The sequence below is a fragment of the Brassica rapa genome, chromosome A06 (genome assembly GCF_000309985.2).
Source record: "Brassica rapa cultivar Chiifu-401-42 chromosome A06, CAAS_Brap_v3.01, whole genome shotgun sequence".
Taxonomy (NCBI): Eukaryota; Viridiplantae; Streptophyta; class Magnoliopsida; order Brassicales; family Brassicaceae; genus Brassica; species Brassica rapa.
Genome location: NC_024800.2, coordinates 7,234,299 through 7,257,872, shown reverse-complemented (window position 1 = coordinate 7,257,872; position 23,574 = coordinate 7,234,299). Strand labels below are relative to the sequence as shown.

Genomic DNA, 23,574 nt, shown 5'->3' with positions numbered 1-23,574 from the left:
CCACTGTTCAAGCTCCTAGTCAAGAATCAGAAGAGCTTGAAGACAGTTTTGATTTTGGATATCTATTAGAGAGATAAATAATCCCACATCAGAAATTTAATGGGACATTAACTAATATATAAAAGGTTAGGGTCAATCTACTAATTGCCAGTTGATTTTAAATTGGAATCCGTATAAATTCAAATATAATCTTTGCTACTACTTCAAATGGTTCACCATTCTGTAATGGAGCACTGGAAGAACTCGAGGTTAAACTTCACGTCTCTCTAGGCAAAACCATCGGCAAGTAATAATGGTGCTTTTGCCTATATGGCCAAGAGTCTCTGAGCTAACACAAATTCAAGACGTCAAGTTGAAGGGTTCTTCTTACTTTCTGTAAAAGAAGATTTTTATATTGTATGCTTTTCTTTGATGTTAAAAGCTTTTAGTTCGACGTAAAACTCGTTCGGACAAGAATTATGTAGTGTGTTCTCGTCTATGTCCTGAAAAAAGTATTCCAACTTCACAGAAATAAAATAACATTATATGATGTTACCATAACAACAATAACACCAACACTTCAATAGAACGAAAACTCAAACCGAAAATTACAAACACAACATTTTGCTGAACCAGTTATTGGAAGTACAGACTTACAAGACGCTTAAAGAAACAAAGTTGAGAATGATGCACTTAACGAACAGTGATGATCCCACAGGGATGGTTTCGACGAAACTTCTCCATGACCCATATGTGTTTGTGTGAAGTGAAGAAGATATAAGTGATGAAGCACGGGGACGGCAGTTTGGTTCACGTACCCGTACCGGAAACGTTTCGGGGACGGAAACACCATAGGAACGGCACGGGGACACTTCCGGGACGTTGCAGTTCATTTATGGAATATTTGAAATGAATTTTCTTCAATATTATTGTATTTTAAGCTAATTCATTTACTTTTTTCCAAAAAAATAAAAGGAAGTAACATTTTAACTGTATTTTTAACTTTCAATCTTGTTTCTAAGTTTATGAACTTTTATTACATGAACCAAATTTTGATAAAAAAAATGTTTAACCATTGTTTTTATTATTATTATTTAAAATAATATACTGAATTATTTTTTATGTTAAGATTTTGGTGTAATTTTTTCTTATTTTGTTCATTATGGATAGCATATATATATTTTTAACATATATATTTTTGCCGTACCCGTACCCAAAATTATTTAGTTTTGCCGTTTCCCGTCCCCGCTTCCGTACCCGTATCTGTCCCCGTATCCGTCTCGGTGCAAGATCATATAACCGATCACCAATCCACCAAACACACCAGGTCCAAAGGCTATTGCAGCTGCTATCCAGTTCAACACTTCTTCTGACTCTTCAGATGAAAATTCCTCGGACTGCTGTAAATCTTCACAGATTTCCTCGAGACCAAAGAGTCCAAGATTGTCCTCGAATGAAGAACAATTTTGGCTTTGAAACTGAGTGCTTCGTGGAACTGGACCTTGGAGAAAGTTGTGGGAGAAGTCCAAGTATGACACAAAGGAGAGGCAGGCAAGATCAGGAGGAATATTACCTGAAAGCTTATTGTAAGAAAGATCTAGTGCCTCTAGATTTGTTAAATTTCCCAAGGATGATGGGATACTGCCTGTAAATTCATTTCTTGAAAAGTTGACATGAATCAATTCCGTCAACAGGCCAATTGATTCAGGGATCTGTCCCGTGAATTTGTTTCCAGAAAAATCGATGGCTTTAAACGCAAGAAAGATCCGTGGAAACTCTGTGTCTACACCTTTATACATCATCTCCATCGAATCCTCATTATTTAATCCCCCCATGTATGCCAGATATGAACTGTTTTCGTACATATTAATCATAGACCATTCGCTTTTATTTCTCCACCCCGATGACATTTGAAGCCAGTTCACAAAATAATCTTGTGGTAATGTTCCATTGAAGTTATTGTGCGATATGTCAATGAGTTGAAGACTTGGAAACCCAAAATGTGAAGAGATTGGACCATAAAATGCATTTGATCCGAGAAAGAGAACACTTAATGATCTCAACGGGCTCAACCAAGATGGAAACGTGTCCTTGAACTTGTTTCCTTTAAGATTCAGATATTCCAAAGACTCGCACTTGATCAAAGATTCTGGAAGCTTCCCCACTAACCGGTTACGGCTAACGTCTAGTGATCGTAACATGGTGGCATTGGTAAAAATATCTGGAAGGAGTCCGCTCAAGTTGTTGTTTCTCAGAATTATTTCCCAAACAATAGCAGTGCAATTCATCAAACATGAAGGAATGGAACCAGTGAGATGGTTGTTTGACAGATCTAAGAAGTTTAATGATTTAGACTTACAGATCCATCGGGGAAATGATCCTTGGAGTGAATTTGAACCAAGATCGACTTCATATAGTCCTTGGAATGAATTTGAACTAAGATCAGAGTGGCTTCCATTGACGACGACTTGCAGTGGTTCCTCGAGGCTACTGAATGAATTATGAGAAAGCGTCAACTTAGGCAACCTCCACTAGAAACTCGGTACTTGACCTTCCAACTTATTGTAGGAGAGATCTAGCTCACTGAGGGAAACTAATTTGGACATAGATCCAGGTATTGACCCAGTGAAATTGTTATGGCTAAGATCCATAGTATGGAGAAATTCAGATATAAATCCAGGGATTGGTCCGTTGAAGTTGTTAGAAGAGAGTTCTAGGTATCGTAACTCAGAAGATGAGGAGGCATTCCCAAACTCTAAGGGTCCCTCGAATTGGTTTTCATTTAAATAAACCTCTACTAACCAAGGATTCGTAAACAGGGATATAGGGACATTCCCAACAAAAGAGTTTCCTCCTGCGTCAAATCGCTTCAAGTATTGGAGTCTACTCATGTTAGATGGAAGCTTGGATTTGAAGTGATTATCGGAAATGTCTAGTTCGGATAAGCTGGTTAAATTTGATAGTATAAGAGGGAAATCTCCACCGGAGAATTGATTTCTTGAGAGATCTAAATTGGACAGCTTATTGAAATTGGCAAATGAACTAGGAATGTGACCAGTCAAGTTGTTTGAGGAAAAGCTCATAAATGTTAGCTGGTTTAGGTTTCCTAGTGAAGATGGAATTTCGCCTATCAAGCTATTACTATTAAGGTCAAGCTCTATGAGGTGAGAAAGATTTCCTAGTGATGATGGGATTTCACCTATCAAGCTATTACTACGAAGGTCAAGCTTTATGAGGTGAGAAAGGTTTCCTAGTGAAGATGGAATTTCACCTACCAAATCATTTGCATGAAGGTCAAGATACATGAGATGAGAAAGGTTTCCTAACGAGGATGGAATTTCACCTGCCAAGTCCTGATTACTAGAAAGGTCAAGCTGAATGAGATGAGAAAGGTTTCCTAGTGAAGAAGGAATCTCTCCTCTGAGACTGCAAAAGGTAAGAGCTAGATGGTGAAGATGATGGAGTTTTAAGAGACTAGTGTTTGATTTCAAAGAGCCATTGAGAAAGATGCCCACAAGGAAGAGTGATATCACCTCACCGGAATTAGCACTGCATGTGACACCTTTCCAGGAACAGTGATCACTGCTCGTGTTCCACGAACTTAAATTAGAGGTATAAAAAGGAGCTTCATCTGGGTCTGGTGCACTGAACGGGAACTCATTTTTGAACTCCAAAAGAGCATCCCTTTGGAGCGTAGGAGAAGCAAGAGTATTGAATATATGGGAAAGAAAGAAGATGAAGAAAAAAAACTGGCTCGAAATCATCATCCTTCTTTTTTTTTCTGAAGTTTGGGTGGTAAGTAATGAGTTGTGTAAGGCTTATAGGGCTCATTTAAAGAGCTTTGGCTTCTCAAGTCTTGCGTCAACTCTCTTGATTTGTCAAGCCTTCTGTGATCAATGAATTTGTCCCCACACTCTCCCCCACTTGGCTCAGAAGTCTGCAGGACGCCATTTATTATATGTCCCTTAAATAATTGTGGGTTTTCTATTTGAGACATTGGATACGGAACCTAAGTCCACAGTCCAGTTTCACAACCTGTCCACCATACTCATGCTATCATCAGAAAACGTGGACATTAATATCAATCTGAAACTCACGATCCTACAAGCTTTTATTTCTGGAGTTTTGAGAAGATATGGATTGACTGATCAATCTGGACTTTACCTGACAGATACTGCATTTTCTACCCGTAAGAGTATGTGATACGGAGGCATTGTGTATATGTTACTGACCATATCTTGCGCCTGGTTCCTAACATTGAGGTTTTATGCTTACTGATGATACATAGCGTAGTATTAAAACTTTTATAGTTCATCCATATGATTTGCTTAGTCTAAATCCCTGTTTTATTTATGAGCAGAACTTCAGGACAACATTAAGATGCGTGCGGTTTTGGGCCAACCGACGTGGAGTATACTCTAGTGTATGAAGAATTCTTCTCCGCAACTCTTTTACTCAATTTCATTAACGTGAGTATCATGCTACGTACTTATGTCAAGTCTTTCTCTTGACAATTGCTAGGTATCTGGATTTTTCTGACAGTTGATATGTCAACTTTAACCTAACGACTCCCAAATATGTTAAATTCTCAGTTCTTTAGGGTGTTCATGCAATGGCGTTGGCCAAATCTAGTCCTTCTTTGTTCTGTGGATGAAGGATCCCTCGGTCTTCAAGATTGGGATCCTAGAAGAAATCCAAATGACCGGTTGCACATGGTGCCCATCATTACTCCTGCTTATCCATGTATGAACTCCCGTTATAATGTCTCTGCAAGTACCTTGCGGACTATGACAGGAGAGTTTCAGAGAGGCAATGATATATGTGAGGTAAGATTTTGATAGTCCTGATAGTTTTGGCTCCTAAGAAGATTGATTGACAAATGACAGTCGTTTGATGTCTTGCAGGCTATGGAAGCAAACAAAGCTGACTGGGATACCCTTTTTGAGCCATTTGCATTCTTTGAAGCACATAAAAATTATCTTCAGATAGACATCTCTGCTGCAAATATCAATGATTTAAGAAAATTTGAGCCACGTCTCAGACAGCTCACACTGAAGATGAAACTCTTTTTTATTCATTGTATTCTTAGATTGAGAGACGCACTTATGACATGCTTTATTAATATATCCCACATCGTGGGATTATAGTGTCATTGGGCAATATATATGTGTATGGGCAATCTTCCACTCATGAGCTAGTTTTTTTGTGTGAGTTAGGCTCATCACTAATATGCTTCACTGCCAACCTCATCCATATAAATAAACAAGGAGTTCCAGCAGCAGAAGGCAAGCAACAAGTATACATACCTAGCTTTGTGTTTCCTGGTGGAATTAGACCTTCACATACCTCTAAAGGAACTTGGGACAGCAAACGCCGTTCAGAGCACAAAATATCTTCTACCGCAAGTGCAGCTACTGCTACTAATGAAGCGAGTTCTGAAAGTAAAGGTGGTTCTCACAGTCCCGCAGATGGGAAGAAGAGAAAACGGGCAGATGATGAGACACTCACTGATCAGTTAAGGAACTCAAAACACGTTGCTTTTTCAGTACCTTTAGAAGATGGTCAAGGCTGGAGCGCGAATCCATCTGTTGGATCCTTTTGTTCAAGGTCCTATCAAATCTGATCCCATCAGCAAGGATTCACCAGAGAATGTTGCTGTTATCAGTGAGGATCCACCAGAGAGTCAGCCAGCCAATAGAGAAGATAGCCACTCCTCAAGCTCCTAGTCAAGAAACAGAGGAGATTGGAGACAGTTTTGATTTTAGAAAGTGATTGATCGTATTTCAAATAAAGACGCAATCTCTCGACAGCTACTGCAACTATACCTCCGTTTGTTGCCACTACTTCAAATGGTTAACCATTCTCTAGTGGAGAACTGGAAGAACTCGAGGTTCTTTCTTTTATGATCAATTTTTGATACTTAAACCTGGTCTCTAGTTCTTGTTCTTGTTTGATTATTTTCTATAATCTTAATGGTTCTTCCAATGAGACAGCCCCGAGGTGACGCATAGAGCTTCGGTACAACAGCGAAAACCTGTATTCAAGTAAGTGATTTGTATTTCTTTACTTTATTTGATTTGGCAATGTTTGCTTGCTCTTTGCAGATTAAACTTCACATCTCTAGGCAAAACCAACGGCAAGTAATACTGGTGTCGCCTACATCTCCAAGAATCTCAGAGCTTATCCAAACTCGAGATGTCAAGTGGAAGAGTTCTTCTTATTTATGTACAAGAAGATTTTTATATTATATGATTTTATTTGATGTTAAAAGCAAAGTTCTATATCCCATACTTTTAGTTTGATGTAATCGTTTGGATATATGTATTAGGTTCTCGTCTATGGACCTAAAACATGTTCTGTGTCCCAAAAAAGTTTCCACCTTCGCAGACAAGTATAAGTCTGTCAAATAAAACTTCAAATTTTACCATTACAACAAAACACCAACAATGTTTAATAGAACCAAAATTACAAACACAACATTTTGACGAACCAGTTATTGGAAGTACAGACTTACAAGACGCTTAAGGAAACAAAGTTGAGAGTGATGCAGTTAACGAACAGTGATGATCCCACAGGGATGGTTGCGACGAAACTTCTACATGACCCATATGTGTTTGTGTGAAGTGAAGGAGATATAACCGATCACCAGTCCACAGAACATACCAGGTCCGAAGGCTATTGCAGCTGCTATCCAGTTCAACACTTCTTCTGACTCTTTGGATGAAAATTCCTCTGATTGTTGTGAATTCCCGGATGTTGGATCCGGAACATGGATCGGTCCACAGACTTCCTCGAGACCAAAGAGTCCAAGATTGTCCTCGAATGAAGAGCAATTTTGACTTTGAAACTGAGTGCTTCGTGGAACTGGACCTTGGAGAAGGTTGTGGGAGAAGTCCAAGTATGATATGAAGGAGAGTTTGGCAAGATCACGAGGAATATTACCTGTAAGCTTGTTGTGAGAGAGATCTAGTGCCTCTAGATGTGTTATATTTGCCAAGGATGAAGGGATACTGCCTGTAAATGCATTTCTTGAAAAGTTGACAAGAATCAATTCCTTCAACAGGCCAATTGATTTAGGGATCTGTCCAGTGAATTTATTTCCAGAAAAATCGATGGCTTTGAACGCACGAAATATCCGTGGAAACTTTGTGTCTACACCTTTATACATCATATCCATCGAATCATCAAAAATGTTTACTCCGCCCATGGTAAATGGGCTGCCTTGATATATAGGATCCTCAGGCAGAGGCCATTTAGTTTCATCTACCCACACTGATGACATTTCATGCCAGTTCACAAAATAATCTTGTGGCAATGTTCCATCGAAGCTATTGTGCGATATATCAATGACTCGCAAACTTGGTAACCCGAAGTGTGAAGAGATTAATGGACCATAAAATGCATTTGATCCGAGAAACAGAACACGTAATGATACCAAAGATCCCAACCAAGATGGAAACGTGTCCTTGAACTTGTTTCCTTTCAGATTCAGATATTCCATGGACTTGCAGTTGATCAAAGATTTCGGAAGCTTCCCCGCTAACTGGTTACGGCTAACGTCTAGGGATCGTAACTTGGTGGCATTGGTGAAGATTTCTGGAAGGAATCCACTCAAGTTGTTGTTTCTTAGAATTATATCACCCAAAGAAGCAGTGGAATTCATCAAACATGAAGGAATGGAACCAGAGAAATGGTTGTTTGACAGATCTAAGAAGTCTAATGTTGTAGACCTACAGATCCATCGGGGAAATGATCCTCGGAGTGAGTTTGAACCAAGATCAACGTGGGAATTTGAACTAAGATCAGAGGAGCTTCCATTGACGACAACTTCCTCGAGGCTACTGAAAGAATTATGAGAAAGCGTCAACTTAGGCAACCTCCACAAGAAACTCGGTACTTGACCTTCCAACTTATTGTAGGAGAGATCTAGAACCCTTAGGGAGACTAATTGGGACATAGATCCAGGGATTGGCCCAAGGAAACTGTTATTGCTAAGATCTAACACACCGAGTTTGAGAAATCCAGATATAGATTCTGGGATTGGTCCATTGAAGTTGTTAGAAGCAAGGTTTAGCCATTTTAACTTAGACGATGAGGATGTATTCCCAAACTCTAAGGGTCCCTCAAACTGGTTTCCACTCAAAAAAACCTCTTTTAGTGAAGGAATCGTAAACAGGGATATAGGGACATTCCCGACAAAAGAGTTTTCTTTTGCGTCAAATACCTCCAAGTTATGGAGTCCACTCATGTTAGATGGAAGCTTGGATTTGAAGTGATTATAGGAAATGTCTAATTCGGACAAGCTGGTTAAATTTGATAGTATACTAGGTAAATCTCCACCGGTGAATTGATTTTTTGAGAGATCTAAATAGGACAGCTTGCTGAAACTGGAAAATGAACTAGGAATGTTACCACTCAAGTTGTTTGAGGCCAAGACCATAAATGTTAGCTGGTTTAGGTTGCCAATTGTAGGCGGAACTTCACCTCTCAAGTGATTCTCAGCAAGAAGAAGATTTGTGAGACGGGACAAGTTTCCTAGTGAATATGGAATTTCACCAACCAAGTTATTACCATAAAGGTCAAGGTCTATGAGGTGAGAAAGATTTCCTAGTGAAGATGGAATCTTTCCTATGAGATTGCAATGTGAAAGGGTTAGGCTATCAAGATGTTGGAGTTTTAAAAGACTACTGTTTGCTTTCAAAGAGCCATTTAGAAAGATGAACTGAAGAAAGAGTGATATCACCTCACCGGAATTAGCATTGCAGGTGACACCTTTCCAGGAACAGTGATCAATGCTCGTGTTCCACGAACTAAAAGAGAAAGCAAAAGAAGCATGTGGGTCTGGTGCACTTAACGGGAACTCATTTTTGAACTCCAAAAGAGCATTCATTTCGAGCCTAGGAGAAGCAAGAGTGTTGAAAATAAGGGAAAGAAATAAGATGAAATAAGATTGGATCGGAATCAACATCCTTCTTTTTTTCTTTCTTTAAGTTTGTGTGATAAGTGTTGAGTTGTGTCATGGTTGGGGGCTCCCCTTTAAAGAGCTTTAGGTTTGCAAGTCTTGCGTCAACTCTTGTCGGATTTTGAGTTGATTTGTCAAGTCTTCTGCATGTGATGATCAATGAATTGTCCCCACACTCTCCCCAACTTGACTCAGAAGTTTAAACCATTGACTCATTCCTTCCTCTCCCTTGCGGCACGACATTATTTTAAACCACTTAAATAATTGTGATTTTCTTTTTGCAGATTGAACTTCACTTCTCTAGGCAACCCTTACGCCAAGTAATCATAGTGTCCACAATCCAATTTCAAAACCTGACCTCTCTCTCTCTCTCTTTCCCTCTCTCTCTCTCTCTCTCTCATACTCATCCTGTCATCCGAAAACATGAACATTAATATCAATGTGAAACTCACCAGTCACCATCCTACAAGCTTTGTCTGGAGTTTTGAGAAGATATGAATTGACTCAATCTGGAATTTACCTGAAAGATACTGCATTTTCTATCCGTAAGAGTATGTGATACGAAGTGTATATCGCTTTCTTCTACGGTCTCAGATTAGAACAAAGCTCAATTACATATGTTCTTCATTGTCATTTCGAAACCTATTCGAGTCTCCTCTTTGGGAGATCAAGTAGTATGCTGGTTAAACTAACAATTAGAAACCGATTATTAACATACATATAGAAAAACCTACTGGCTTACAAACTGTGTACTTCCTTAGGCTTTCATGATATCTCAAAATATTAACTATTCACCACATATTCAACAAAAGTTGAAACTGTTTACACACACTTATAAACTTTTTATATGTGATGATATATACACATGCAATCAGAAAGCTTATCCAAATATAATTGATTTCAACATATTTGTACAATATTCAACGTTTTGCTTGATTATCTTTCATAATAAAACGTGTATTTATAGGTACTTATGTTTTAGGGTTGTTCTTTCGTACTGTCTTAAACAGGAGGTTACATACATATTCCTGAAGTGATGATGAGGAGCAACGTAACTGAGTTGCGTACAAGTTTGGGAACATCGCCACTACTTCCTTGTTTTTTTGCTTGAGTTGGTGAATGGTGAGGCTCATATGTACCTGCAAGCACAAGAGACTTTAGCGAGGGGAATATTGATAAATACCATAGGATTATTGATAACCTGGAGCTGACTTGGCATGATGATCTGGAATGGCAGTTAGAGTTGACTGTGAGCTATAAATAGGAGTCATCATCTTCATTACGAACTTGGCTTGGAATTGGATTGTAAAAGGGTTTCAAGAGGTGGCTCTTGGATTTGGGCTCAATCACGGTTCATCACCGTGTTGAGATTGTAAACATTCTTCTTTCTTAAATAATATCATACCTTAGCTTTATCATAGGATCATTATACATATGAACCTAAAAATAAACAGGTACGACCCTTTTAAGTTACCAATCTTGGAGTTGGATCATAAAAGTGTCCAAACTCTGCTCTCATCTTTTGAAACAACTCGTCATCTCCATGAACATATCACACTTACGCAAAACTTAATCACAGAAGCCCATTACCATGGATTAACTATGTTAATATGGTATGAAGCCCGCGGGCTTACAAATCCTGGCCTGATTTTTTAAACAAGGGCCATGCTTAAAAGTGGCCTTACCCGCGATGTTTTTCCTCTATTTGCTTAGAGCGTTGTCATTAGCTAATTGATTAAACATGTAATAGTATTAGTAAGTCAATAATATTATACTATTTTAGTCCCCTAATGTTGTTTGTTATACAGATCACAGAAATATAAAGACTGTTCGATAAAAGGCAAGAGTCGTAGACGAAAACGAAAAGAAAAAAAGCAGAAGATACCTTCAACATAACGGAATGATTAAGGACCAACCACCTTGGCAAGCTTTATAAAGTATTCGGACCGTTGGGCGGTGAAAGACAGCCGCGATGTTTAGCAACCTCAGGAGGCCTCGACACCTGCCCAGTGGTTCCCACAAAAATAATAATTTCACTTGTTACTATTTTTGTTTTGAGCCCTCCCAAAAAAAACATGTATAGTAACGTCTATATGCCCAATAAGGCAGCCACGTGGACAGTGACATAACTTGTAGTTTCCTTTGTAGAACAGAAGCGAAGCCACCGGCGTATTAATTACGGAGACATAAACGAACAAGTGTGAATGGACGTGGAGTGGCTATGCACCTTATATAACGTTCAGGCCGGCGAGGATTTTGTCCCTCGTTAATTATTATTCTATTTGTAACAACAACAACAAAAATCTAAATGATATGTTTTAATGATGATTGTCTTTTAGTTTTATATACTTGTGGTTTACTATAAGTATCATATTATTAGGTTCAAATATTAACAGCTGACATTTTAGATATTTCTGTAAGTAAAAAAATGAATGCTTGTGCACAAAGTTCAGTAATGTGGAATGGATGCTAAGAAAACGAATGTTGGTTCATGTATACAATCGTATTCATTGTATTAACTAGTACCGAATATAATAGCAAACGTTATAATGGCGTTCATGATATGCATAAATGTATTTGAAAATAACGAATAAGACTAAGAATGTTTTATAGAAAACAAAATATAAAGCTGCGTCTTTGAGAGCAAATCTACAACGTTCTGAGATGATGAGGCCGATGGACAGCTAATGATGCCAACACGTCCGAAAATTTAAATAATTGAACATTAGTCATATCCACAAAGGCATTACACACCTGGAAGATAATATCATTTAAATTTTGGTTTATAAATAAATGGTGTAGCACTAATCATAAGTTTGCTACTTTGCTTTAAGATATGGCATAAGTTCGTAGTTGCATAGGATTCTATATAAATAAGTTTTCTTCACAGTACATAAGCTAATACTGTGATGCTATGCTGGTTAACTTATTATGATAGACTAATGATTGTAAAATTTACATGTCATTAAGAAATATCAAAGTAACGTTATTATATTGCAGATTTTTTTTTTGTCCTTTTTGGTAGTTAGCTAGCTATACAGTGACTAGTGAGGTTTACTAGGGAGGGCATTATTTTCTTCTAGCGTTGAAATTCATCTTCTTCCTTCCTTCGTTCCATGGTACCATTCTTTTAAAGAACCACTCTCTTCGACTTCTGACTACTAATCATCTGTGGTGATATATTTTCCTTTCAATCCAGCTATATAAAGGAGCTGTTTTTAATATATATTTGGTAAGAATCTGCTTGTTAATATTTGTTTTTCAGATTCTGTGTCGGTTGACTTCCTTTTCCTTTCTATCGGACACGATTTTGAACGATTCAATCGGTGAATTTAGGGTTTAAAGCTTTCTAGAGCTGGTGGGTTTTCCTCTTTTCACAAAATTGGAAGTTTTATAATCTTTGGGGCTCCGATGAAACATCACTTTCTATGATTCATTTCTTTATAGCAATAAGTCTTGGTGACCCTTTACTCAAAGTCTTCTCTTTTCAAGTCAAGTTGCTCAGCAGCCTTTACAAGTCCTCGTTTTTTTCTAATGGGTCTTTTCGTTTCTTATCTGATTCCAAGATTTTGATTTTTTGCTTTCAACATCCCTCTTAGTGGAGAGGAGCTCTTTAAAGTTTCATGCTTTATCCGTGCCTCACATGCTTCTCCTTTATTGCAGAAACCCAGTTGCATTGGATAGCTTATTAGCCAATCATCTGATTAAGGTTAAGGTGAGAAAACTAGCCTCTTTTACTTGTTTTTTTGGTAAATATTCTTACAACTTCGTTTGCTTGTTTGTTTCTGGTTGGACTTTCCTCGGTCGTAAAGTAGATTATTGTTATAAAAAAAAAATCGTGTAGAGTTCTAGTCACGTTGTCACGTTGAATGAGCAAGTAATGGCAGATAGCTCGTGAGCTGTGTGTTAACTTTATCCTTATGAATCTAGTGGAGGAGGAAGGAGTTGAGCTGTTTTTTTTTGGTTGGCCATTAATATTACCAAGTTTTCTCCTTTGAATCATTCTTCTCTCTTCTTCTAGCTTTGATCATTTCTTCGTCACTGATTGTTCTTTTATCAAAAATTGGGACTTATAGTGTTAGATTTGTTTTTTTTTTTCCTGTTTTGTAGATTTTCTATAAAGCTTTGTTAGAAAAAAATGGGATGCTTTGCATCAACGCCGAAAGACACTGGTGGGAACAGAAGAAAGCCAACAAGCATCGGTGAGGTTTCAGTATATGTACCCGGTCTAAGGATACCGAGACCTGTTGAGTTTTCACAAGCAGTTGGTGATCAGTTGCCAAAGACTCTAGTGGAACGCTTGACAGCTTTAAGAACGCGTATAGTAGTGATGGCTAATCAAGAAGGTCCTACAATAACAAGAACTAGAAGAAAGACACAACATGGTATATATTTATGTCTGAGGAGATCTTTTGTTAGTTTTGTATCTTTGTTCTGCTTTCTACTGTTTACGTCTCTAAGGAGGAAATTGTTTCTTGGCAGGAGGTTCCACGCTCTCAGATCTTCATCAAGCTTTGGTAGACTATCTTCCTGTTCTGTTGGAACTAACTAAAGACGGTAATATCCTATTATGTGTTTTTATAGGTTGAAAGATCTGTTTGGTTTTAGAGATTTATTCTGACCATACAGTGTTTGTGATGTTTCTTCAGGTAGCCATCTACAGTTTAAAGTACATTTTATTTGGGTAAACCAGGAGGATGAAGAAGAGGTTAGTAAATAATTACCAGAGCAGTTTTCATCATAGTGTTCATCTTATTGTACTGATGACTCTTTACATATATACTTGAAATCAGGAAACAGCAATGTCAAACATTTGGTATGAAGTTTTGTCTGTTTTGCATCTAATGGCAATGCTACAAATGTCACAAGCCAATTTGCTGCTTCTGCCTAGAGGGTTTAGTGATGGCCACAACCATCCGAAAGTATCAGAAGGTTAGGCTTCTTTGCTTGCCTGAGGAGAGTTCTCATACAATTTGATGTTTTAAAAAAAAATGTTAACTAAATGTGCTGGTAAGGTCCCTGACACTGAACAGTCTCGTTGTTGTTTCGTTGACTACAGAAAACAGACGAGCTTCGATCGATATCTTCTTAAAGGCAGCTGGATATCTTGAATGTGCTGTTAAGAATGTTCTCCCTCAGTTTTCTGCTGAGCAAAGGTTTCTAGAAGGAAAATTTCTAATGTCAATTTACTCTAATTGTTGGTAGTTCTGAATTGAACTTAATGGCACAATCTTTGTATTTGTATTTCTGCAGGAGAAGTTTACCGGTTGACCTTGCGGAGGGAGTTCTACGGGCTCTTTGCTTGCAAGCACTAGGCCAGGTAAAACCTCTCTTTGAAACTGATATGGTTAAGTGTCTTAGATTTGGTTTCTTTCCTTTTACCGTGATCTAACATCTTTCAAGTTGCTGATCTTCAGGGTGTGGATATCCAACTAGGCATGGCAATTGATAGTTCTAAGGCCACTCTTGCAGTCAAACGAAGACTTGCATGTGAAATGGTTAAATATTGGCAGCAGGTAAATTCCTTTCTCTTATCCGATTTGACCGTCTTAAGTTGGCTTCCACGTCTTGGAAACATCTTAAACTTTCATTAACGCTTCAATTTTCTTGTCGGTGGCCATTAAAACAGGCACAAGATAATTTAATGAATCTTCCATTGGCAAATGGTTGGGGAGAGAAGCATAGACTCTTCGTTAAGTGGAAGTATGTTGAAGCCAAGGTATTGTCTTACTCCTTGCATTCTGTAAACCTGTCTGGTCCTTTTCAGTTAATATACTGAGCCAGCTGCATTGTTCTGTCCATCTGTCTATATAAGACACATAATATAGTCTTACTTTGTTAAGGTGCATTTGTCTAATGTCATGTTTGATCTTCTGGGATATTTTGGATCAGGCTGCGGCTTACTACTATCACGGTTTGATTCTTGATGAAGGAAACACAGAGAAATCACATGGCATGGCAGTTGCTGCATTACAAGCTGCAGATGAATGTTTCAAAGAAAGTAAGAAAGCATCAGAAGCATTCAACGCCTCTTCACCTACTTCAAGGTATATTCTTTCTCCTGAGCTCATTTGGTGACAGCATTAGCAGTCGTTTGAAGATCCATTATTTGTTTTTCTGCAGGACACCACCGCTTTTCGGCACAATGAAGTATCTAACAGAGAAAATCCCGAAAGATACTTCGAGTAAAGTCAGGATCAACCGTGATCTATACTCATATGAAAAGTAAGTTTTATCTGACTTTGTTTCTTCGGCAATGACATATAAAACTGAGTTCTTCTTTTGATGAGTTGATACTCTCTGATGAACAGAATAATGGAGACGGCACCAACACTTCCTGATTTCGCTTTGGCATTAAAGCCAGATGAGTATCAACTTCCTCTAGTTGAATCTACGTAATCTGAAGATGCTTAAAACGTTTCAAACAATAGCAATCGAAGATACAGATGTGAAGACCTTATAGAGCAAAAGAATGAGTGGTTTCCAATGGCTGCCTGCAAAAATGGATTTGGATCAGTTTACAGTGAGAGAGATCTTTGTATGTTAATGTAATGTAAACCATATATTTCTGCAATAAATTATCATTCTTGTTATTTCCAGTATTCCTAATAACGCTTCAAGTGTGTCTAACAAAGCCTAAAGTTTTAGGCAGATGGTGGGGTTACGTTATGTTCTAGTATATAGGTTCTTGGTGGTTAAGGGGGTTGCCGGAGATATGAAAAGGTGTGAATGGTTTGACTTGGAGTAAAGCACCAGACTGAGCAAAAGAAAGAAAGTTCTGGAATGAAAGCAGAATCTGGATAGATATGCAGATTTCTTTCAGACAACAACATGGTCGGACAGATTCTTTTCACTGAAGGAAGAAAAAGTCGAACAAGTCGAGAGGCTGTTAGAATTCTGTTATAATTCTTAACCAACTTTTTTCAAAGACTAAAGTTTTCAGTATATCAGTTTCAAAAAAAAAAAAAAAATTCAGTATATAGAAATTAGAAGGGCTAATTGGCTTACTAGCCACATTTCAGCGAGAACTCAAAGAAATAAACATGATTTTGACATAATGCAGTCACTAACTTTTTGCTTTGATTTCTGCCGGTTATAGCCTTATATATAACAGGTTACCAGTTCTTTTACATGGAGAAAACAACGTGGTGGTTTTCTGTTCTCTAATAACAATGAAACACTTTTGAAAGCGCGTGCATAAACCATATTCAAAATCAAAAGAAGGAAAAAATGCAGAGAGAGGAGTTGATGATAAGTAAGTGTAAAAGACAACGTTAAACAAACGGAGAATCCAAAAACTGTAGTTCCATACTATATATTGTAGATAGAATAATATAAAGACAAATATAGTTCCAATTGAAAGAGCATCTACATTGGACAGTTGAAATATGCATGATAGACGCAAAGTATGTAATACTTTATCCAAAATGAAATCATATATTGCCAAAATAAGTCAGATATTGCAAAAATATAAGTTACCATCTTATGTTCCTTTCATAACACTGCAAAGAAAGTTTAATTTCTATTTCACAAGTAGTACTACACATAATAGAGAATACTATTTTTTATATCGTAGAACTATTCCATATGGTAACATAACCATATCATTTATGAAGTTGGAAGCAGATCAAACACAACGTACTGGTAGCCAGTAAAATGCATTACTATTTTACATGAGGCATAGAGAATAGAAATTGTAAAAATGTATTTGCAATCTAAAGATCATCTTAACATATTTTTCAAATGTTGATATGGTCATGCCTTCATGGAAGGTGGTAATGCTTGCCCCAATGCCAACTCCAATCGTACATAAACTAAACCTATCAACTATCACTAAACCCTACATAAAAATATAAACCCTAATCCAATGTCAACTCCAATCTTCCATAAACTAAACCTTAGCCACTAATCACTAAACCCTATATGGAAATATAAACCCTAATCCAATGTCAACCCCAATCTTTCATAAACTAAACCCCCAAGTAACATGCATTTTCATTCTACATGAGCTATAGAATATAAAATGTGACAAACGATATAGCACAGTACATATATATATTGTTCAAATTTTGAAGTGTCTATGATTGTAGAGGCAAATATTATGTACTATGTTATATTGGTAAACTAAATCCACAAGGGACATGTATTTACATTCTTCATTAGCCACATGAAATACAAAGCTAATGAGAATGGTAATATAACATTTGAGAGTAAACACTAAACCCAAGTTAAGAAAATATAAACCCCAATACATAGGTAACCCAAATCTTTGTAAAATTAAATCTACATGTCATACTATTGAGAACATGTATTTATATTCCCCATGATTAACATGAAATACAAAGCTAATAAAATTGGTAATAGAACACTTGATAGTAAACACTAAACCCAAGTTAAGAAAATATAAACCCCAAAACATAGGGAACCCAAATCTTATGGAAATATAAACCTCATGAGCCACATGGAATTTGCAGTGGGAAACGTAGGTACAATCTCATGCGAATGTTATTCCATATAATTGTGCTATGTATTTATTATTTTAAATGTTTCATTCCATATACCGTATACTATGTTACTTGGATACAAATCTAATGGGGAAGTGGTAAAACAACACTTGACATTAAACACCTAACACAAGTTGATGACAGCTATTACATATGAAAGAGTAGGAGGATGCCACGTACACTTCCTGAATTACCAAGATATTTTCACCGTGTAAATTTAAACAATGGGTATAAGGTAATTATTACGAGAAGGGAAATGTGTGTTATAGGGTTACGAGAAGACTTTTATTCCATTGGAACGGTACTATTTAAAATGGTACTATGTGTATAGTAGATCAAGCATTGAGCACCATGATATACAAAGATAAATGGGATGGTAACCAAACAATTGATAATAAATACTAAACCAAAGTTAGAAAAATATAAACCATAATCCCTAGACAACCCAAATTTTACTGAAATTAAATCATAGTAAATACCTCATATATGAACACCAATCGTACAAATTTACACAACCCAATTCCAAATTTAAACAGAGAGGGACTGCAAATAAGATCATTTCCATTCCATTTCATATACACTGAATCAAATAGAAATAGAGACAGTTACAAGTGCAAAGTCTTGAATAGCATACCGAATTGGTTTCCCCACGAAAAGCCACCAAAATTTGAAGTCCTTCTCATTGATCAACTGTCGTGAAAGAAGGTAATGAAGAAACATACCGAGAAGGTATGGGACTCCATCTTCAGTACTTGGCCAAACTGTGAAGCACTCAACATCGTCAGGTCCTCATCCTCTAATGCACTATTTATCACTTCAATCCAACAGAGATTGAAATAGTTGTTAACCATTTTCTTGCCACTGAGTTCGCAGCCTGTCTCAAACAATCTACTTGGAAGCTCTAACTCGTCCATAACAAACCTGAAGAATGGAAAGTAAGAGAGTCAAAGAGTGAAGATGGTTCACAATGTCATATGCAATATATAAATGAATAATGAGCTAAACAGAGTAAGAACCGACAACCGAATGGAACAACATATCATGTGAAAGTACCATTCCATGTGAAATGGATAATTATGAATAACATACTATTCCAGTTAATATGCCACTCATCAGGCTAAATATACAGATACAGACGTAACATATATGTGGTTTGGGTTTAGTGTTCCACAAAATAATCGATATTTCTAAACTATGAACAATGGACCACAAAGACAGAAACTCCAAAGCAAGCATAACTTAGATTAACGACATCAGTCTGGGAACCACACCCAAACACAAAGTGAGACAAATCAAACATTATCGCAAGTGCTACTATCCTACATGGAATGGTTTAATGGGATACAAATACTTACGCTGTTGTCAAAGCAGAGAAACAGAGACGAAGCAGAAAGCCAAAGAACTTACGCTGTTATCAAAGCTCTGAGAAAACGCTACTCTGTGAAGTTGGAGATGTCTGCGGTGTTACTCCCCTCCGCCGAAACCGTTGCGTAAAACCGAACCACCGACGCCCGGAAAATCGAAGCCGATGAGAGGGGAAGATGACGGAGATAAAAAGTTGATTGCAGTGAGAGGCGAACCGTAGGAGCAGAGAAGCGGCAGGGTCGTTTGGAATTCCAGAGAGAACCGACGAAGAAAGCGAGAAGGAGAAGGTGTGTGGAATGGGAGAATACACGATTTACTTTGGACAGTAAGAGTTATAATTTTTTTTTTAATTGTAGCAGGTTAGCCTGTGAAAGAGAAAGGGCAGAATAGTATTATTATGTATTATTGACGTCGTCTATACATCTGTTAGGTAAAAGTGCTATACAGTGAATTATCTTTTTTTTTCATGTCTATAACCCCCAATTTCTCAAATTAGAAACTGTAAATGTTTTAGAATACACACTTTTCCAATTAAACCAATATTAATGAGTTAGAATTAAAATTTAATTAGTATAGACAGATAATGTGTAAAAAAAAGAAGAGAATGTGTAAATATTTAAAATGGCTATTTTTAGGGAAATTGGGCTATATAGCAAGGAAAAAAAATATAATTCACCAAATAACCAATTTCCCTAATTTTTCTATATACACCGTCATTTATATATAATAATACAGTATTGTCTCTTCTTGCAACCGCCAGCTTAACCTGCAGAGAAATTTTTTTTAAATTAATAATTATTATATGTAAAAGTAAATTGTGGCTTAATTGTCTTCACATCTTAGAAAACGCTTGTGAGACGACGTTTTACAGTTGAAGTGGAGAAGGAACAATCCGAACCTCTTTTCATTCTCAGATTTGTGAGATTATTGATGATATTTTATTGTCTATGTTGATGGTGAAGGGTTGTAGTGGATAATAGAATTTCAAAGACTCGTGTGGTGTCTGCACAAAAGTTGATCGGAGAAGATGAAATGTATATTTTCTGCTACTATACTATTTTATTATATTCTATTTCATTTGATTCTTACTAAAAAGTGCTTTATTTTGTTTAGGTAAATCGTAGATAAAAATTCACTACTTTAATCCGACAACGGCACTACTTTAATCTGATCAAAGAAATCCTAACAACGATTGAAATCGCGAAATCGATCCCCAATCTTCGATTTCGAATCTACCAACAACACGACACTACGTAAATCGTAGTAAAAATGATTACTCGCCGCCATGGTTGAAGATCTTGAAAGAGTTTTGTTCGACAAAAGAATCTTTGGGTTTAGGTTATGAGCTCTGCGACTTGTTGGAAGACGATGAATTAATGAGAATGCGATCATAAGGCGTTAATAAATAGTGTTGTGTATCACTTTGTGAACTTTCTTATTTTTTTCTTTTTTTTGTTGACTTTTTTCTTGGAAAATTGGGTTCTATAGCAACGAAAAAAACATAATTTACCGCACTACTTTAATCCGTAGTGAGATTTTTACATATTATGTAACAAGAACTTTAAAAAATTAAAAACTATATTTCTAAACAAAATAAAGCACTTTTTAGTAACAATCAAATATAATATAGTCTAATATCACATAATATAATGTACTTTTTATATTTTGATATTTGGGTTTAGATTTTATATTTAGGCTAGGGTTTAGTGATTATAGTTTAGGGTTTATTATTTAGGAGATGAAGGGCTATTGTTGGGGTAACATTAATTTCTTTCATGCAATTATAGACATTTCATAATTTCACCAGTATATACTATGTTATTTATTTTGTTTCATTCTATTTGGGGTTAGGGTTATATTTGAGTTAGGATTTATATTTGGGTAAGGGTTTAGTGATTAGAGTTGGTTTATATTTGGGTTTAGTGATTAGGGTTTTCGTTTTAGTATTTAGTAGGTGAGGGGTCTGGTTGGGGTCAACATTAACTTATTCCATTCAATAATATATGTTTCATAATTTTACCAGTATATATGTACTATGCTATGTATTTTGTTCTATTCTATTTGGTTTTACGGTTTTTATTTGGGTTTATTAGGATTTTGGATTTAGTATTTAGTAGGTGAAGGGTATGATTGGGGTCAATAGTAACTTATTCTATGAAATCATATATGTTTCATAATTTCACTAATATGTAATATGTTATGTATTTTGTTCCAATTCTATTTGGGTTTAGAATTTATTTTTGGGTTTATAATTTATATTTGGGTTTAAAATTTAATAATTTGAATTTAGTACTTAGGATTTAGAGTTTCATATTTATAAATTGTGGGTAGTGTTTAGTATCTAAGGATTGTGAATATTGTTGCGTTCTTCTATACTATTTTAGTAACATGGAATAAAATACTACGTGCATATTTATGTGGTCAATAAACGTATAACGTGGATGTCTCTTTTCTTTCATATGACATAGCTTTAAGTCACTCTTCACCGTATATTATGTGTGATATGTTATGTTTACCGAATAACTGTAAATAGAAAGGATATAACCGGTTAATATTGGGTGTAAATGTTAGATTCTTCATTATGTCGAAATCAATATTATCTACTTAATTTCATTTCAAAATTTGGTTAGAAATCAATTTTGTTTTTTGCAGACGACAGTCTGTTTCTCTTCAAGGCTGACTTGCTTCAATGTCGTGTCTTTCAAGAGATCTTCAACAAATATGAAGTAGCTACAGGACAGATCATAAACCTGGAGAAATCCTCTCTCACTTTTGGAAAGAACATTGATATTAACTTGAAAGAGGAGATACAAGCTCAGTTGGGGATCTTCTCTGAAGGAGGTGCTGGTACATACTTAGGCCTTCCTGAATGTTTTAGTGGTTCTAAGGTTGAACTCCTCAATTACATTCAGGACAAGATGAAGGGTAGGATGTCTGGTTGGTACACAAAATTTCTTTCTCAGGCAGGGAAGGAAATTATATTAAAATCGGTAGCTTTAGCAATGCCTATTCATGCAATGAGTTGTTTTCGACTTCCTAAAACAACTTGCAAGAATTTGATTGCGGCTATGGCAACGTTTTGGTGATGCTCTCAGGAAGATAAAGGGAAAATTCATTGGCTTAGTTGGGATAAGTTGTGTGTCCCTAAAGATCGTGGAGGAATGAGGTTTAAAGATATAGAAATCTTTAATCAATCTCTCTTAGCCAAACAAGCTTGGAGAATTCTCTCTTCTCTCTCTTCCCTTCTAGGTAGGTTTCTAAAGAGCAGATATTTTCCCAATAAATCCTTTTTATCAGCTCCTTTAGGATCTAGGCCCTCTTATGCTTGGAGAAGTATTCTATATGGGAGAGAGCTTCTAGTTAAGGGGCTGAGGCATATGGTGGGAGATGGATGTTCTTTATCGGTTTGGTCCTCTCCATGGCTGGTGGATGGTGATAGAATGCGTATACCGCTCATGAAGAATATCCTCGTTGATCTCAACCTCAGAGTATGTGATCTGTTACTGCCTAACTCTCATAACTGGAACATCTCAGCGCTGGAAGATAATTTTTATCCTCAAGATATAGAGATCATTCTCAAGATCAAACCTGTTATTTCATCGCCAGATTTCTACATCTGGAATCACTCTCGCTCAGGGGATTATACAGTTAGGTCTGGTTACTGGTTTGCTGAAAAGGAAGCAAACAAAGAAGCTTTTGTATCAGGAGGTTTGCTACCATCCTTGAATGGTATAAAGGATCGTATTTGGTCACTTGATACTGCTCCTAAAATCAAAATCTTCCTGTGGAAAGTTATCAGTGGAGCCTTACCAGTTTCAGACAAGCTTATAGAGCGAGGTATGAAGATTGATACTCGTTGTCAGATATGTGGATTGGAGGGAGAATCTATAAATCATGTCCTCTTTACCTGCACCATTGCAAGACAAACTTGGGCAAACAGCAACTTCCCTCATCCTCCTCATGGGTTTGATCCTTCCTCTGTCTATTCCAACATCTTCTATGTTTTAAAGACAAGGATCAATACACTTGTTCCAGAACAAATAAGAAGAAAGGGACCTTGGCTTATCTGGTCTATTTGGAAAAATCGAAACTCCTTTCTTTTTGAAGGTAAAATCGCTTTAGGTCCTTCTCTTATTAGATTGATTGATGATGAAGTAGATCATTGGTATCTGATCAAGAATGCTGATAAACAAGAAAAAGCTATTGATTTGGAAAGAAAAAAGAGGATCATATTCGGATGGAAACCTCCACCAATCTCTTGGCTTAAGTGTGATATCGCTTCTGATTGGAACAACAATAATCATCAAAGTGGTGCTTCTTGGATATTGCGGAACAGTGAAGGCAAAGTGCTAATGAATGGTAGAAGATCTTTTGTTGGAATTTCGAGCAAACTTGAAGCTTCTTTCGAAAGTTGGAATTGGGCATTAGAATGTATGAAGACTCTACACTTCAATGCTATCATTTTTGCTTCTGATGACCATGATATGATTAATGCAATCAACAAATCCTCAGCCTGGCCTTCACTCAAGTTTTACTCCACCAAATTATCAGTGTGGTTACGTGATATAGTGGACTGGAAAGCTCAATTTCACTCTCATAAGGACATCAAGGGAGCTAAACTCATAGCTAGAAGTGTGATCAAGGAGGATCTGTTTCAATCCTATATTGCTGTTGGCTATCCTTCATGGCTTAGTCATCTGTTTATCTAAGCTTTCTTTGATTGATTTAGATCCTTCTTGCCTTTTGTATTGGTCTTTGTAAATG

At 36.8% G+C, this 23,574-nt stretch overlaps 2 protein-coding genes and 2 pseudogenes across 8 annotated transcripts; 2 read left to right on the top strand and 2 right to left on the bottom strand.

The window, feature by feature from the left end:
* Positions 1-246: 246 nt before the first annotated feature.
* On the bottom strand, positions 247-5,119 carry LOC103872575 (annotated as a pseudogene).
* LOC103872648 lies at positions 4,557-6,098 on the top strand (annotated as a pseudogene).
* A 242-nt stretch (positions 6,099-6,340) lies between these two features.
* LOC103872573 (receptor-like protein 30) lies at positions 6,341-10,657 on the bottom strand. Its single transcript, XM_009151007.3, has one exon. It carries the CDS (start codon positions 8,945-8,947, stop codon positions 6,575-6,577), a length of 2,373 nt encoding a protein of 790 aa, XP_009149255.1. The 5' UTR covers positions 8,948-10,657; the 3' UTR covers positions 6,341-6,574.
* Positions 10,658-11,804: 1,147 nt separating this feature from the next.
* On the top strand, positions 11,805-15,553 carry LOC103872572. 7 transcript variants are annotated; one of them, XM_033272241.1, is made up of 14 exons: positions 11,805-12,115; positions 12,207-12,299; positions 12,605-12,656; positions 13,052-13,326; positions 13,424-13,498; positions 13,591-13,649; positions 13,735-13,873; positions 14,001-14,097; positions 14,195-14,261; positions 14,359-14,457; positions 14,571-14,660; positions 14,834-14,988; positions 15,065-15,166; positions 15,253-15,553. In XM_033272241.1, exons 4-14 carry the CDS (start codon positions 13,080-13,082, stop codon positions 15,338-15,340), a joined length of 1,218 nt encoding a protein of 405 aa, XP_033128132.1. In that variant the 5' UTR covers positions 11,805-12,115; positions 12,207-12,299; positions 12,605-12,656; positions 13,052-13,079; the 3' UTR covers positions 15,341-15,553. The 7 variants fall into 7 exon arrangements, with proteins under 7 accessions (XP_033128132.1, XP_033128131.1, XP_009149253.1 ...); XM_033272240.1 differs by lacking the exon at positions 12,207-12,299; XM_009151005.3 differs by lacking the exon at positions 12,207-12,299 and having other exon boundaries at positions 11,805-12,173; positions 13,427-13,498.
* The last annotated feature ends 8,021 nt before the right edge of the window (positions 15,554-23,574 follow it).

Bases quoted from the DNA above. Each gene is read 5' to 3' on its own strand.
- LOC103872572 (XM_033272240.1), top strand. From the start codon at position 13,080: ATGGGATGCTTTGCATCAACGCCGAAAGACACTGGTGGGAACAGAAGA. The intron at 13,327-13,423 runs GTATATATTTAT...GTTTCTTGGCAG, and splicing joins TAGAAGAAAGACACAACATG to GAGGTTCCACGCTCTCAGAT. The intron at 14,262-14,358 runs GTAAAACCTCTC...GCTGATCTTCAG, and splicing joins GCTTGCAAGCACTAGGCCAG to GGTGTGGATATCCAACTAGG.
- LOC103872573 (XM_009151007.3), bottom strand. From the start codon at position 8,947: ATGTTGATTCCGATCCAATCTTATTTCATCTTATTTCTTTCCCTTATT.